The sequence below is a fragment of the Eschrichtius robustus genome, chromosome 10 (assembly GCF_028021215.1).
Source record: "Eschrichtius robustus isolate mEscRob2 chromosome 10, mEscRob2.pri, whole genome shotgun sequence".
NCBI classification, from domain to species: Eukaryota; Metazoa; Chordata; class Mammalia; order Artiodactyla; family Eschrichtiidae; genus Eschrichtius; species Eschrichtius robustus.
In genome coordinates this window covers 70,327,269-70,343,046 of record NC_090833.1, presented here as the reverse complement: position 1 = coordinate 70,343,046, position 15,778 = coordinate 70,327,269, and the positions used below count along the sequence as shown (strand labels likewise).

The 15,778-nt window shown below is 38.5% G+C and overlaps 1 protein-coding gene across 1 annotated transcript; it reads left to right on the top strand.

Moving 5' to 3' along the window:
• Nucleotides 1–491: 491 nt before the first annotated feature.
• LOC137770955 (interferon omega-1-like) lies at nt 492–1,184 on the top strand. Its single transcript, XM_068553994.1, has one exon. It carries the CDS (start codon nt 492–494, stop codon nt 1,182–1,184), a length of 693 nt encoding a protein of 230 aa, XP_068410095.1.
• Nucleotides 1,185–15,778: the final 14,594 nt, after the last annotated feature.

The following is a 15,778-nucleotide window of genomic DNA, read 5'->3' as shown; positions in this document are numbered from 1 at the left end:
CAAGCTTATTCACTTATAATCATCAGCTTCTGCTGTGACTCAAACAGTAAATAAGCTTTTTTTTGTTTCAAAAAGCTTAGTTGCCAGAGGTGGTCTGGTAAATCCCTAAGCAACTACAGAAACCATAAGGACTGAGGAAGCCTGCCTTCCGATGTAAAGTAAGAGGGTAAAAATGGAGCCTAAGATCAAGGTTAAAAATTTGTTCCTGGAACAGAGAAGAGCAATATTTATGCATGAAAAGGAGACACACAGAGAGAGAGAGAGAGAGAGAGAGGATGTATTTACACACCTACATTACTTCTGACTTTAAGACAAAGATATTTCTTATTTGATTGATAAATACCCATTTGGATGGACATATCTGAAGTTTACTGGGAAAATTAAACTTCTATTACAAAATGAATGTTTTAGAGTGAGGACATCGTCTTAGACCATATGGAGAATACATAAATGAAAAAAAAAAAACAGTGTAGAGAAATGTTCCTTGTTTAATGGCCTTGCTTAGAAAGAATGTCATCAGAGAACCTACCCGCAAGTTTCCTCCAGACGCTCGTCTCAGCCAGGCCAGCAGCAGCCTCATTTGCCCCATGGCCTTCGTGCTCTCTCTACTGACCGCCCTGGTGGTGTTCAGCTACGGCCCTGGTGGATCTCTGGGCTGCGACCTGTCTCAGAACCACGTGCGGATTAGCAGGAGGAACTTCATGCTTCTGGGCCAGATGAGGAGAATCTCGCCTAGCTTCTGTCTGAAGGATAGAAAAGACTTCGGTTTCCCCCAGGACACGGTGGATGGCAGCCAGCTCCCGAAGGCCCAGGCCACCTCTGTCCTCCACGAGATGCTCCAGCAGATCTTCCGCCTCTTCCACACAGAGCGCTCCTCTGCCGCCTGGGACACCTCCCTCCTGGACAAACTCCGCACTGGACTGCATCAGCAGCTGGAGGACCTGGATGCCTGCTTAGTGCAGGCGATGGGAGAGGAAGAATCTGCCCTGGCAGTGACGGGCCCTACACTGGCCGTGAAGAGGTACTTCCAGGGAATCCATCTCTACCTTGAAGAGAAGAAATACAGTGATTGTGCCTGGAAAATTGTCAGAGTGGGAATCATGAGATCCTTCTCTTCATCAACCAACTTGCAAGAAAGGTTAAGACTTACGGATGGAGGGACTTCCCTGGTGGTCCAGTGGTAAAGAATCTGCCTTCCAATGCAGGGGACGTGGGTTCAATCCCTGGTCAGGGAACTAAGATCCCACATGCTGTGGGGCAACTAAGCCCGTGTGCCACAACTACTGAGCTCGCGCGTCTCAACTAGAGAGCTTGCGTGCCACAAACTACAGAGTCCATGCACTCTGGAACCGACTCGTCACAATAGCAGAGCCCACGTACCCTGGAGCCTGTGCGACACACCTAGAGAGCGAAAATCCACATGCCACAACTAGAGAGAAGCCTGCGCACAGCAACAAAAGATCCTGCATGCCTCAATGAAGATCCTGCATGGCGCAACTAAGACACAGCCAAAAATAAATTAAATAAATAAATAAATAAATAAATAAATCTAAAAAAAACAGAGAATTATGGATGGTGACCTGGGGTCACTTTGAAATGATTCTCATTGGCTGAGATGCCATATCACCCATGCACATATGCCTTTGATCACTTCAAGAGGCTCTTATTTCTGCTTTAGCCACAAAATTTATTGAATTAATTAAGCAAATTTTTTGTCAGTAGTATTAAGCAAGGATATGTTAAAAAGTTCAGCTCCAGGGTCGTTAGTCCCTAAGGGATGACAGCCCTGATGTTATTTATTTATTTATTATTTATCTATTTAGGTTTATTCTTGTATATTATCATATGTATATTTTCATATAAAAGATATTTGTCTTTACATTGTATTAAGATTTAGAAAATATGTTCACCTTTCCATTTTCTTAAATTTGCATTTTTTATTTATTAAATTCTTACCAAAGAAAACTCCTTGAGTCTGCTTATTCTTTACACCTAAATCCAATCCCTGGTTTCCTAAAAAAAAAATGAGGAATGGACCGTAATACTTAGCTACTCATTCATTCATTTAGTTCATGTCTTATGTATTAATCGAGTATCAAAGTGGCAGACTGTAGAATTGCCTTTAAGAAACACAGGTGAATAAATCTAATGTGGTAGCTTCTGTGTTGAAACTTTCGGTCATAGAGAAAGAGACATAAAAATAATATAAATATATTTTTTACAATTTTCAATTATATTAAAAAATACAAAAAGTAAGGGGAAATTATGTTCTCACATCAGAAGACTTAGATACAGATAATTTTTAGGGGAAAAAAGATAGATATCCTTTCTATGATGCCTGGGAGGTATGTAACTGTAGAAGTCTTTACTGGCTGTTGGGCAAGTGTGTCTACAATAAACAACAAATGCCATGGGTGCAAGTATTAAATTGAAATTCTTTACTGTGTATCTGGTAGTGAGTACATGGGGATGGATGTGATCACTTATAAATAGAATGGACAATGAGAAGAGGACCTAAACCTAATCCTGCAGACCCGCACCATTAAAGGTCAAGCAGAGGAGAGTCTACAACATGCACTGAGACAGAGTGGCAGTGCAGTTAGTAGGACACAGGGGTGAATAGGGGAGAGAAAACTGAAGGGAAGAAGTGTGTTTAAGAGACAGAGCGGTGCTTACAGGGCAGGTGAGGACTGACCTGTCCCAGCGGACCTGAAAACAGATGCCACCGGTGACTTTAGCAGGATCTGGTTTAGTAGAATTAATGGGGCAGAAACCACAAGGGAGTAAGTGAAGAGGAAGCACAAGAAGGGAATTTAGGGGTACTGTGTACAGACCACTATTTTGGGAACTTTTTGTGAGTGGAGGAGAGAAATAAGCTGGTACTTTGAGGAAAGTGTGGCTTAATATCTCTGTGCATTTTTCTATGATTTTGCAATATGTTTTCTGAGAATTATTTTTGAAGAATGTATGAAATGGCAGAAAACATGAACATTTAAAATATTTGATTTAAGTCATTATTAGGCTACAGTAGTAGTTTATCATTGTTGTAAATAATATTACTTTGTAGTAGACTTGTCAGAGTGGAAATCAAGAGCTATTGTCTTCATCATTAATCTTGTTTTTAAAAAATTAGCAAAAGTATACTTGACTTTGGATTTGGCAATGACTTTTTAGATGCACCAAAGACATGATCTATGAAAGAAAAATTGATTAAGCTGGACTTCATTAATATTAAAACTTCTGCTCTGTGAAAGACACTGTCAAGAAAATAAGACAAGCCACAGCCTCATAAAGACTCATATCTTATAAAGGACTATTACACAAAATGTACAAAAAGTCTTAAAACTTAACAAGAAGAAAACCAAAAAAACCAATTAAAAATGGGCAAAATATCCAGACACTTCACCAAAGATGATATGTGGATGGAAAGTAAGCATATAATTGTTGTTCAACATCATAAATCATTAGGGAAATGCAAATTAAAACAATGAGATAGCACTACACTTATATTAGAATGGCTAAAACCCAGAACACTGACAACACCAAATGCTGGTGAGGATGGGTAGCAACAGGACCATTCATTGTTGGTGGGAATACCAAATGGTACAGCCTCTTTGGAAGACAGTTTGGCAGTTTCTGACAAAACCAAACATACTCTTACCATATAATCTAGCAATTGTGTTCCTTGGAACTTACCCAAATGAGTTGAAAATTTATGTCCACACAAAACCCTGCACACAGATATTTACAACAGCTTTATTCATAATCGCCAAAACTTGGGAACAACCAAGATGTCCTCCCGTAGGTGAATGGATCAATAAACTGTGAGGCATCCAGACAATGAAATATTATTCAGCACGAAAAGAAATGAGCTATCAAACCATGAAAAAGATATGAAGGGACCTTAAATAAATATTACTAAGTGAAAGATACCAATCTGAAAAGGATACATACTAAATGATTCAACAATATGACATTCTAGAAAAGGGCAAACCTATGAAGACAGTGGCTGCCAAGGCTTCGGGTGCGGGGAGAGGATGAGCAGGTGGACCACATTTTTGCTATGATACTATAATGGCGGATACATGTCATGATGCATTGTCAAAACCCATGGAATGTACAACACAAAGAGTGAACCCTAATGAAAATTATGCCTTTAGGTAATTTCCTTTTTAAAAACAGGTAAGGAAAGAGCCCAGAACTTTCACTGAAAAAAACAAAGAAAGTTTACTCCCTTCAAAGACTGCTTTCAGTGTGAAATACACTGCCTTAAATTTGATAGATGATTTTTTAGTATTATCACAACTGTACATGAAAAAAATAAATCCAGACTAAAGGAATAATTCTTTTGATAAGCATGCTACATTTATTTACTTACTCTTTTATTTATGCATTGATTGTCTCAATCCATCTATACTGTCATTCTGTGGTATTTAAAATATTTCTATAAAACAACATGCTTACCTTTACATGCTTAACAACATGTTCATCTTAATCTTTTGTTAATTCTCTTTGTAGCTATTAAATTTTTCTAGAAGCAAAATTTTCTTTTTTTTTTTTTTAATAAATTAATTAATTTATTTTTGGCTGTGTTGGTTCTTCGTTTCTGTGCGAGGGCTTTCTCTAGTTGTGGCGAGCGGGGGCCACTCTTCATTGCGGGGCGCGGGCCTCTCACTATCGCGGCCTCTCTTGTTGCGGAGCACAGGCTCCAGACGCGCAGGCTCAGTAGCTGTGGCTCGCGGGCCTAGTTGCTCCGCGGCATGTGGGATCTTCCCGGACCAGGGCTCGAACCTGTGTCCCCTGCATTGGCAGGCAGACTCTCAACCACTGCGCCACCAGGGAAGCCCGCAAAATTTTCTTTTGAACGTTTATAATGAAAACCCAATCAATCTAGGTTTTTAAGACAGAAGATGAAGATTAGAATGACAAATACTTTATTCATTTTAAGACGTAGAAGTGAGCATCCACATGCCAGTTTGTGTGCTTGCCCTCAGGAAACAGAGGTGAGGAAGCAAAGATAAACCCTGCTTTTTTGTACCTTATACATTTACATAAAATTTACATGCAAAGAAATGATATTTACGCATTTCATGTTGATGACCTTTTGGATTGTTTGCACTTTTCAGCTACTATGAACATAACTGTCATGGATATTCTTGTAAAAAAGATCTCTTGGTAGACATCTTTTCATTCTCACAGGTAAATGCCAAGAAGTGGAATATCTGAGATATATGTGTAACTTTTTAATAAAGTATTCCAAAGAGATTATAACTTTTTACATTCCAGCAGAAAACGAACGCCACTTCCTCTACATCCTTGTTAAACATTGTCAGTCTTTTAAATTTAGGCATTCTGGCTAGTGTAATATGGTATCTCATTGTGGTTTTCATTTGCATTTCCCAGTGACCAATGATGTTCAATACACTTTCATAGCCATTGATGAGTTGTTTTAATAAACAGATTTGTAGGTGGCCTTTCTATATCCTGGATAAAAATCCTTTGTTAGGTATGTTTATTGTAAGTATTTTCTCCCAAATTACAAGTTACCTTTTCATTTTTAAAATGGTATATTTTCTTTATTAGAAAATTTAAATTATTTAATAAACTTTTAATTTTAGAATAGTTTATATTTATAGAAAAATTATAAAGATAGTACAGAGACTTTTCATATAACTCACCTCCATTTCCCCCTATTATTAACATCTTACACTTAGTAAGGGACATTTGTCACAAATAAGGAACAAATATTGATATATTTATTATCACATGGAGTCTATACTTTATTCAGGTTCTCCGAGTTTTTATGTACCACATTTTCTTTATGCACTCGTCTGCTGATGGGCATTTAGGTTGCTTCCATGAGCTGGCTATTGTAAATAGTGCTGCAGTGAACCTTGGGGTGCATATGTCTGTTTCAATTATGGTTTTCTCTGGGTATAGGCCCAGTATTGGGATTGCTGGGTCATATGGTAATTCTATTTTTTAGTTTTTTAAGGAACCTCCATACTGTGCTCCATAGTGGCTGTATCAATTTACATTCCCACCAACAGTGCAAGAGGGTTCCCTTTTCTCCACACCCTCTCTGGCATTTGTTGTTGGTAGATTTTCTGATGATGCCCATTCTAAATGGTGTGAGGTGATACCTCGTTGTAGTTTTGATTTGCATTTCTCTAATAATTAGTTATGTTGAGCAGCTTTTCACGTGACTCTTGGCCATCTGTATGTCTTCTTTGGAGAAATGTCTATTTATCCCATTTTTTGATTGGGTCGTTTGTTTTTTTAATATTGAGCTGCATGAGCTGTTTATATATTTTGGAGATTAACCCTTTGTCCGTTGATTCGTTTGCAAATATTTTCTCCCATTCTGAGGGTTGTCTTTTCGTCTGGTTTATGGTTTCCTTTGCTGTGCAAAAGCTTTGAAGTTTCATTAGGTCCCATTTGTTTATTTTTGTTTTTATTTCCATTACTCTAGGAGGTGGGTCAAAAAAGATCTTGCTGTGATTTATGTCAAAGAGTGTTCTTCCTATGTTTTCCTCTAAGAGTTTTAGAGTGTCTGATCTTACATTTAGGTCTTTAACCCATTTTGAGTTTATCTTTGTGTATGGTGTTAGGGAGTGTTCTAATTTCATTCTGCTACATGTAGCTGTCCAGTTTTCCAGGACCACTTATTTAAGAGACTGTCTTTTCTCCACTGTATATCCTTGCCTCCTTTGCCATAGATTAGTTGACCATAGGTACGTGGGTTTACCTCTGGGCTTTCTAACCTGTTCCATTGATCTATATTTCTGTTTTTGTGCCAGTACCATATTGTCTTGATGACTGTAGCTTTGTAGTATAGTCTGAAGTCAGGGAGTCTGATTCCTCCAGCTCCAATTTTTCCCCTCAGTATTGCTTTGGCTATTTGGGGTTGTTTGTGTTTCCATACAAATTTTAAGATTTTTTGTTCTAGTTATGTAAAAAAATGCCACTGGTCATTTGATAGGGATTGCGCTGAATCTGTAGATTGCTTTGGATAGTATAGTCATTTTCACAATATTGATTCTTCCAATCCAAGAACATGGTATCTCTCTCCATCTGTTTGTGTCATCTTCGATTTCTTTCATCAGTGTCTTGTAGTTTTTTGGGTACAGGTCTTTTACCTCCTTAGGTAACTTTATTCCTAGGCATTTTGTTCTTTTTGTTGCAATCATGAATGGGATTGTTTCCTTAATTTCTCTTTCTGATCTTTCATTGTTAGTGTATAAGAATGCAAGAGATTTCTGTGCATTAATTTTGTATCCTGCAACTTTACCAAATTCATTGATTAGCTCTAGTAGTTTTCTGGTGGCAGCTTTAGGATTCTCTACGTATAGTATCATGTCATCTGCAAACAGTGACAGTTTTACTTCTTCTTTTCCAATTTGTGTTCCTTTTCTTTCTTTTTCTTCTCTGATTGCTATGGCTAGGACCTCCAAAACTATGTTGAATAAGAGTGGTGAGAGTGGACATCTTTGTCTTGTTCCTGATCTTAGAGAAAATGCTTTCAGTTTTTCACCATTGAGAATGATGTTGGCTGTGGGTTTGTCATATATGGCCTTTATTATGTTGAGGTAGGTTCCCTCTATGCCCACTTTCTGGAGAGTTTTCATCATAAATGGGTGTTGAATTTTGTCAAAAGCTTTTTCTGCATCTATTGAGATGATCATATGGTTTTTATGCTTCAATTTGTTAATATGGTGTATCACATTGACTGATGTACGTATATTGAAGAATCCATGCATCCCAGGGATAAATCCCACTTGATCATGGTGTATGATCCTTTTAATGTGTTGTTGGATTCTGTTTGCTAGTATTTTGTTGAGGATTTTTGCATCTATATTCATCAGTGATATTGGCCTGTAATTTTCTGTTTTTTGTAGTATCTTTGTCTGCTTTTGGTATCAGGGTGATGGTGGCCTCATAGAATGAGTTTGGGAGTGTTCCTTCCTCTGAAATGTTTTGGAAGAGTTTGAGAAGGATGGGTGTTATCTCTTCTCTAAATGTTTGATAGAATTCACCTGTGAAGTCATCTGGTCCTGGACTTTTGCTTGTTGGAATTTTTTTGTTGTTGTTGTTGGAATATTTTTAATCACAGTTTCAACTTCATTCCTTGTGATTGGTCTGTTCATATTTTCTATTTCTTCTTGGTTCAGTCTTGGAAGGTTATACCTTTCTTAGAATTTGTCCATTTCTTCCCGGTTGTCCATTTTATTGGCATAGAGTTGCTTGTAGTAGTCTTTTATGATGCTTGGTATTTCTGCAGTGTCCATTATAACTTCTCTTTTTTCATTTCAAATTTTATTGATTTGAATCCTCTCCTTTTTCGTGATGAGTCTGGCTAAAGGTTTATCAATTTTGTTTATCTTCTCAAAGAACGAGCTTTTAGTTTTATTGATCTTTGCTGTAATTTTCTTTGTTTCTATTTCATTTATTTCTGATCTGATCTTTATGATTTCTTTCCTTCTACTAACTTTGGGTTTTGTTTGTTCTTCTTTCTCTAGTTCCTTTAGGTGTAAGATTAGATTGTTTGAGATTTTTCTTGTTTCTTGAGGTAGGATTGTATTGCTATAAACTTCCCTCTTAGAATTGCTTTTGCTGCATCCCATAGGTTTTGGGTCGTTGTGTTTTCATTGTCATTTGTTTCTAGGTATTTTTTGATTTCCTCTTTGATTTCTTCAGGTTATCTAGTAGTGTATTGTTTAGGTTCCATGTGTTTGTATTTTTTACAGATTTTTTCCTATAATTGATATCTAGTCTCATAGCATTGTGGTTGGAAAAGATACTTGATACGATTTCAATTTTCTTAAATTTACCAAGGCTTGATTTGTGACGCAAGATATGATCTATCCTGGAGAATGTTCCACGTGCACTTGAGAAAAATGTGGATTCTGTTGTTTTTAGATCAAATGTCCTATAAATATCAATTAAGTCCATCTTGTCTAATGGGTCATTTAAAGCTTGTGTTTCCTTGTTTATTTTCATTTTGGATGATCTGTCCATTGGTGAAAGTGGGATGTTAAAGTCCCCTACTATGATTGTGTACTGTCGATTTCCCCTTTCATGGCTGTTAGCATTTGCCTTATGTATTGAGGTGCTCCTATGTTGGGTGTATAAATAGTTACAATTGTTATGTCTTCTTCTTGGATTGATCCCTTGATCATTATGTGGTGTCCTTTTTTGTCTCTTGTAATAGTCTGTATTTTAAAGTCTATTTTGTTTGATATGAAAATTGCTACTCCAGCTTTCTTTTGATTTCCATTTGCATGGAATATCTTTTTCCATCCCCTCACTTTCAGTCTGTTTGTGTCCCTAGGTCTGAAGTGGTCTCTTGTAGACAGCATATATACAGGTCTTGTTTTTGTATCCATTCCGTCAGTCTATGTCTTTTGTTTGGAGCATTTAATCCATTTACATTTAAGGTAATTATTGATATGTATGTTCCTATTACCATTTTATTAATTGTTTTGGGTTTGTTTTTGTAGGTCTTTTCCTTCTCTTGTGTTTCCTGCCTAGAGAAGTTGCTTTAGCATTTCTTGTAAAGCTGGTTTGGTGGTGCTGAATTCTCTTAACTTTTGCTTGTCTGTAAAGGTTTTAATTTCTCCATCGAATCTGAATGAGATCCTTGCTGGGAAGAGTAATCTTGGTTGTAGGTTTTTCCCATTCATCACTTTAAATATGTCCTGCCACTCCCTTCTGGGTTGCAGATTTTCTGCTGAAAGATCAGCTGTTAACCTTATGGGGATTCCCTTGTATGTTATTTGTTGCTTTTCCCTTGCTGCTTTTAATATTTTCTCTTTGTATTTAATTTTTGATAGTTTGATTAATATGTGTCTTGGCATGTTTCTCCTTGGATTTATCCTGTATGGGACTCTGTGCTTCCTGGATTTGATTGACAATTTCCTTTCCCATGTTAGAGAAGTTTTCAACTATAACCTCTTCAAATATTTTCTCAGATCGTTTCTTTTTCTCTTCTTGTTCTGGGACCCCTATAATTCGAATGTTGGTGTGTTTAATGTTGTCCCAGAGGTTTCTGAGACTGTCCTCTATTCTTTTCATTCTTTTTTCTTTGTTCTGCTCTACGGTAGTTATTTCCACTATTTCATCTTCCAGGTCACTTATTTGTTCTTCTGCCTCAGTTATTCTGCTATTGATCTCTTCTAGAGAATTTTTAATTTCATTTATTGTGCTGTTCATCATTGTTTGTTTGCTCTTTAGTTTCTAGGTTCTTGTTAAACGTTTCTTGTATTTTCTCCATTCTATTTCCATGATTTTGAATCATCTTTACTATCATTACTCTGAACTCTTTTTCAGGTAGACTGCCTATTTCCTCTTTATTTGTTTGGTCTGGTGGGTTTTTACCTTGTTCCTTCATCTGCTGCATATTTCTCTGTCTTCTCATTTTTTTTAACTTACTTTGTTTGGGGTCTCCTTTTCACAGGCTGCAGGTTCATGGTTCCCATTGTTTTTGCTGTCTGCCCCCAGTGGGTGAGGTTGGTTCAGTGGCTTGTGTAGGCTTCCTGGTGGAGGTGATTGGTGCCTGTGTTCTGGTGGGTGGGGCTGGATCTTGTCTTTCTGGTGGGTAGGGCCGCGTCTGGCAGTGTGTTTTGGGATGTCTGTGAACTTAGTATGATTTTAGGCAGCCTCTCTGCTAATGGGTGTGGATGTGTTCCTGTCTTGCTAGTTGTTTGGCATGGGACATCCAGTACTGGAGCTTGCTGGCCGTTGGGTGAAGCTGGGTCTTTGTGTTGAGACGGAGATTTGGGAGAGCTCTTACCGATTGATATTACATGGGGCTGGGAGGTCTCTGGTGGTCCAATGTCCTGAACTCGGCTCTCCCACCTCAGAGGCTCAGGCCTGACACCAGGCCGGAGCACAAAGAACCTGTCAGCCACACGGCTCAGAAAAAAAGGGAGAAAAAAAGAAAGAAAAAAAAATTTTTTTTAATAAATAAAATTTTAAAAATTATTAGAATAAAAAAATAATAATTAAAAAAAGAAGAGAGCAACCAATCCAATAAACAAATCCCTCAATGATAAAAAGTGCTAAAAACTAAACTAAGGTAAACATAAAAATCAGAAACTAATCAGTCACAGACAGCAAACCCCAAGTCTACAGTTGCTCCCAAAGTCCACCGCCTCAATTTTGGGATGATTCATTGTCCATTCAGGTATCCACAGATGCAGGGTACATCAAGTTGACTGTGGGGATTTAATCCACTGCTCCTGAGTCTGCACAGAGAAATTTCCCTTTCTCTTCTTTGTTCACACAGCTCCTGGGTTTCAGCTTTGGTTTTGACCTCACCTCTGTGTGTAGGTCACCCTCAGGCATCTGCTCCCTGCCCAGATGGAGGGGGTTAAAGCCGTGGCTGATTAGGGTGCTCTTGCTCACTCAGGCCAGGGGGAGGGAGGGGTACGGTAGTTATAATTGGAATGCGTGGCTAGCCTGCAGCAGCAGAGGCTGGCGTGACGTTGCAACAACCTGAGGTATGCCATGTGTTCTTCCAGGGAAGTTGTCCCTGGATCACAGGACCCTGGCAGTGACTGGCTGCACAGACTCCCTGGGGAGCTGGGGTGTGGATAGTGACCTGCACTTGCACACAGGATTCTTGGTGGCAGCAGCAGCAGTGTTATCATTTCATGCCCATCTCTGGGGTCCAAGTTGATGGCCGCAGCTCGTGCCCATCTCTGGATCTCGCTTACGTGGTACTCTGCCTTCTGCGGGCACACAGGGAAGGAATTGCCTCTCCTCGTGCACCCCAAAACTATGGTCTCTTGCTTCTTTGGCAGGTCCAGACTTTTTCCTGGACTCCTTCCCAGCCAGCTGTGGTGCACTAGCCACCTTCAGGCTGTATTCATGCAGCCAACCCCAGTCCTCTCCCTGGATCTGACCTTTGAAGCCTGAGCCTCAGCTCCCAGCCCCCACCTGCCCCAGCTGGTGAGCAGACAAGTCTCTCATACTGGTGAGTGCTGGTCTGCACCAATCCTCTGTGTGGGAATCTTTCCGCTTTGCCCTCTGCAGCACTGTTGCTGCACTCTCCTCCGTGGCTCCAAAGATTCCCTCTGGCCCACCCCCCATCTTCCCCAGTAAAGTGGCTTCCTAGTGTGTGGAAATTTTTCTCCTTCATAGCTCCATCCCAGAGGTGCAGGTCCCATCCTTATTGTTTTGTCTCTGTTCTTTCTTTTTTCTTTTGACCTACCCAGATATGTGGGAATTTTCTTGCCTTTTAGGAAGTCTGAGGTCTTCTGCCAGTGTTCAGTAGCAGTTCTGTAGGAGTTGTTCCACATATACATGTATTTTTGATGTATTTTTGGGGAGGAAGGTGATCTCCACGTCTTACTCCTCCCCCATCTCATAGGTCCCCCTGCTACTTGTAATACTTTTTATCATCACTATTCTTATTCACTTAACAAATATTGTTTGAACTCCTACATTGTACTTTATATTAGTTGTGATACCAGGTGCTAGAGCACGAAGTTGAATAAGATTTTACTCCTGCATTCACGTTGTTTATAGTCTCTAGACAGCTGGCCCGAGGAGAAGAAAGGTGAGGTTTTCAGGTGGTATACCTCTGAAAAATAAAGAGAATGAGGAGACATCAGCACCTCTTGGACTCAGAATCACTAGTATTCAATTTCAAAATGGATTCTTATTAGTATATGGCCTAATTTTACAATCAATTCCTGATTAGATAGGAGAAGATAGTAGGAAACAAACTACCATTCACCAGACTGTGAGGGAATACCAAAGGATTCAAGGATAGGGGTTGGTAACTCCTAATTCAGTTAACTGAAGATGACTACCCTATAAAAGTGAATGACACAAGATATCCAATTTGGCAAGGAAGAAATAAAATTCTATATCACAGATGCCATGATCTTATTATTAAAAAATCTAAAGAAGCTACCCACAAAAATTATTAGAGCTAATAAGCAAGTTCAACAAGTTTGCAAGATAAAAGATAAACATGGAAAAATTAGTTGTATTTCTATATATGAGCAATGAACAATCCAAAAAGGAAATTAAGGGAAAATACTCCATTTACAATAACCAAAAATAATCAAATTCTAAGCAATAAATTTGACGAAGGAGGTACAAAGTTGTATACTGGAAATGACAACACATTGCTGAAATAAGTTAAAGAATGCGTTATTAATCAGCTAAGGCTGCCATAACCATATATCTCAGATTGAGTGGCTTAAACAACAGAAATTATTTTCTCACAGTTCTGGGAGGTGGAAGTCCAAGATCATGGTGCCATCGGGGTTGGTTTCTGGTGATGCCTCTCTTCCTGGCTTGTGGAGAGCCATCTTCTTGCTGTGTCCTCATGTAGCCTTTCCTCTGTGAGCACATATGGAGAAATCTCTGGCATCTCTCCTCTTCTTCTGAGGGCACCAAACCTATTAGATTAGGGCCCCACCCTTACAACTTCATTTAACCTTAATAACCTCCTTAAGGGCCCTATCTCCAAATACAGTCACATTGGGGGTTAGGGTGTCAACTTATAAATTTTAAGCTGACACAATTCAGTCCTTAGCAAAGACCTAAATAAATGGAAGGACATCCCTTATTCATGGATTGGAAGATTTAAGATTGTTTAGATGGCAAAACTGCCCCAAGTGATTTACAGATTCAATGCAATTTCTATCTAAATTCCAATGGCCAGTTTTGCAATCCTAAAATTCATATGGAATTTCAAGGGACTGCAAATAGCCAAAACAATCTTGAAACTAAGAGCAAATTTGGAAGGCTCATATTACTGACTTCAAAACATACTCTAAACTACAGTCATCAAAACAGCGTGATACTGGCATAAAAGTAGACATATAGACCAATGGAATAGAAGTGGGAATCCAGAATTAAACCTATACATCAATGGTCAATTGATTTTTGAAAAGGGTACCAAGACCATTCAATGGGAAAGAATAGTCTCTTCAACAAAAGGTGCTGGGACAACTGGATATTCACATTGCAAAAAAATTACATTGGATCCCAACCTCACACCATAGAGAAAAAAAATCCAGAGTGGGTCAAAGGTCTAAATGTGAAAGCTAAATTTATAAAACTCCTAGAAGAAAATATAGGGATGTATCTCCATCACCTTAGATTTGCCAAAGGATTCTTAGATAAGACATTAAGAGCATAAGCAACAAAAGAGAAAAATAGATAAATTGGACTTCATAAAATATAAAAACTTTTGTTTATCAAGAACACAATAGGGAATTCCCTGGCGGTCCAGTTGTTATGACTCCGTGCTTTCACTGTTGTGGCCTGGGTTTAATGCCTGATTGGGGAACTAGGATCCTGCAAGCTGTGCGGCACGGACAAAAATTAAGAAAAAGAACACTATAAAGAAAGTGAAAAGGCAGTCTACAGAATAGGAGAAAATATTTGAAAATCATATATCTAAGAAGAGTCTAATATATAAAGAAGTCTTACAACTCAACCATAAAAAGGCAAACAAGCTAATTAAACAATGGACAGAGGACTTGAATAGACATTTTTCCAAAGAAGATAGATACACAAATGGCCAACAAGAACATGAAAAGATGCTCAATATAATTGGTCATTAAGGAAATGCAAATCAAAACCACAAGGAGACGCCACTTCACACACACTAAGATGATTATAATCAAATAAACAGAAAATAACAAGTGTTGGTGAGGATGTGGAGAAATTAGAACTATCATACATTGTTGGTGGAATCTTAAAATGTTTCGGCTTCTGTGGAAAACAGTTTGGTGGTTCTTCAAAAAGTTAAGCATAAAATTACCATATGATCCAGCAATTTCACTTCCAAACATATACCACAGAAGAATTGAAAACGCATATTCAGAAAAAAAACTTGTACACAAAAGTTCTCAACTACACTATTCACAGTACCTAAAAGTAGAAACAACCCTAATGCCTGTTGATGGATGAATGGATCAACAAATTGTGTTATATTCATATGGTGGAATATTGTTCAGCCATAAAGAGGAAGGAAGTACTGATACATGCAATAGGAATGAACCTTGAAAACATTATGCAAAGTGTTAGCCAGGCACAAAATATCACTGATCATCTGATTCCACTCATACAAAATATCCAGAATAGGCAGATCCATAGAAGCACAAAGCAGACTGTGGTTGCCAGGGGCTGAGTGGGAGGGGGGAATGGGGAGTGACAACTGCTCAGTGTGTATGAAGTTTCTGTTTGGGGTGATGAAAAGTCCTAGATAATGGTGATGGTTGCACAACATCGTGAAAGTGCTAAATACCACTGAATTGTACATTCTAAAATGGTTAGCTGATCTGGATGATCATTCATTACTCTAATCATTTCCCATGTTCATGTCTTCCCAAAAGATGGTAAGTTCCTTACGGGCAAGGAAATACCAGATCCTTATAACCCAAATCACCTAGTCCAGAACTTTGAGCAGAGGAATATTTTAATGATGCTGAGTAACTGATCTATTAAAGCAGTGATCATGATTTCCCCTCTCATAATGTCTTATTCTGTTTGCAGGGCAGTACAGGGAGGTCTTAAAGGTTGTTAATAAAAATGAAAAAGTAAATCCATATAAATAGTAGTTGTGTTGATATAGCAATTAGCATTTTTATTAATACTGCATTATTTCTGATTTTCTCTAGCATGCTAGTTTTTCTTCTATGGACACAGGTTTCCTGCTAACAGGAACCCTTCTTAGCCTTTCCCACTGTTTACAGCTGGTCCTTGGGCAAGTTGCCTGAACTTTCTATGGCTCAATTTTCACAGCTATATT

Coding starts and splice junctions, on each gene's coding strand:
- LOC137770955 (XM_068553994.1), top strand. CDS start 492: ATGGCCTTGCTTAGAAAGAATGTCATCAGAGAACCTACCCGCAAGTTT.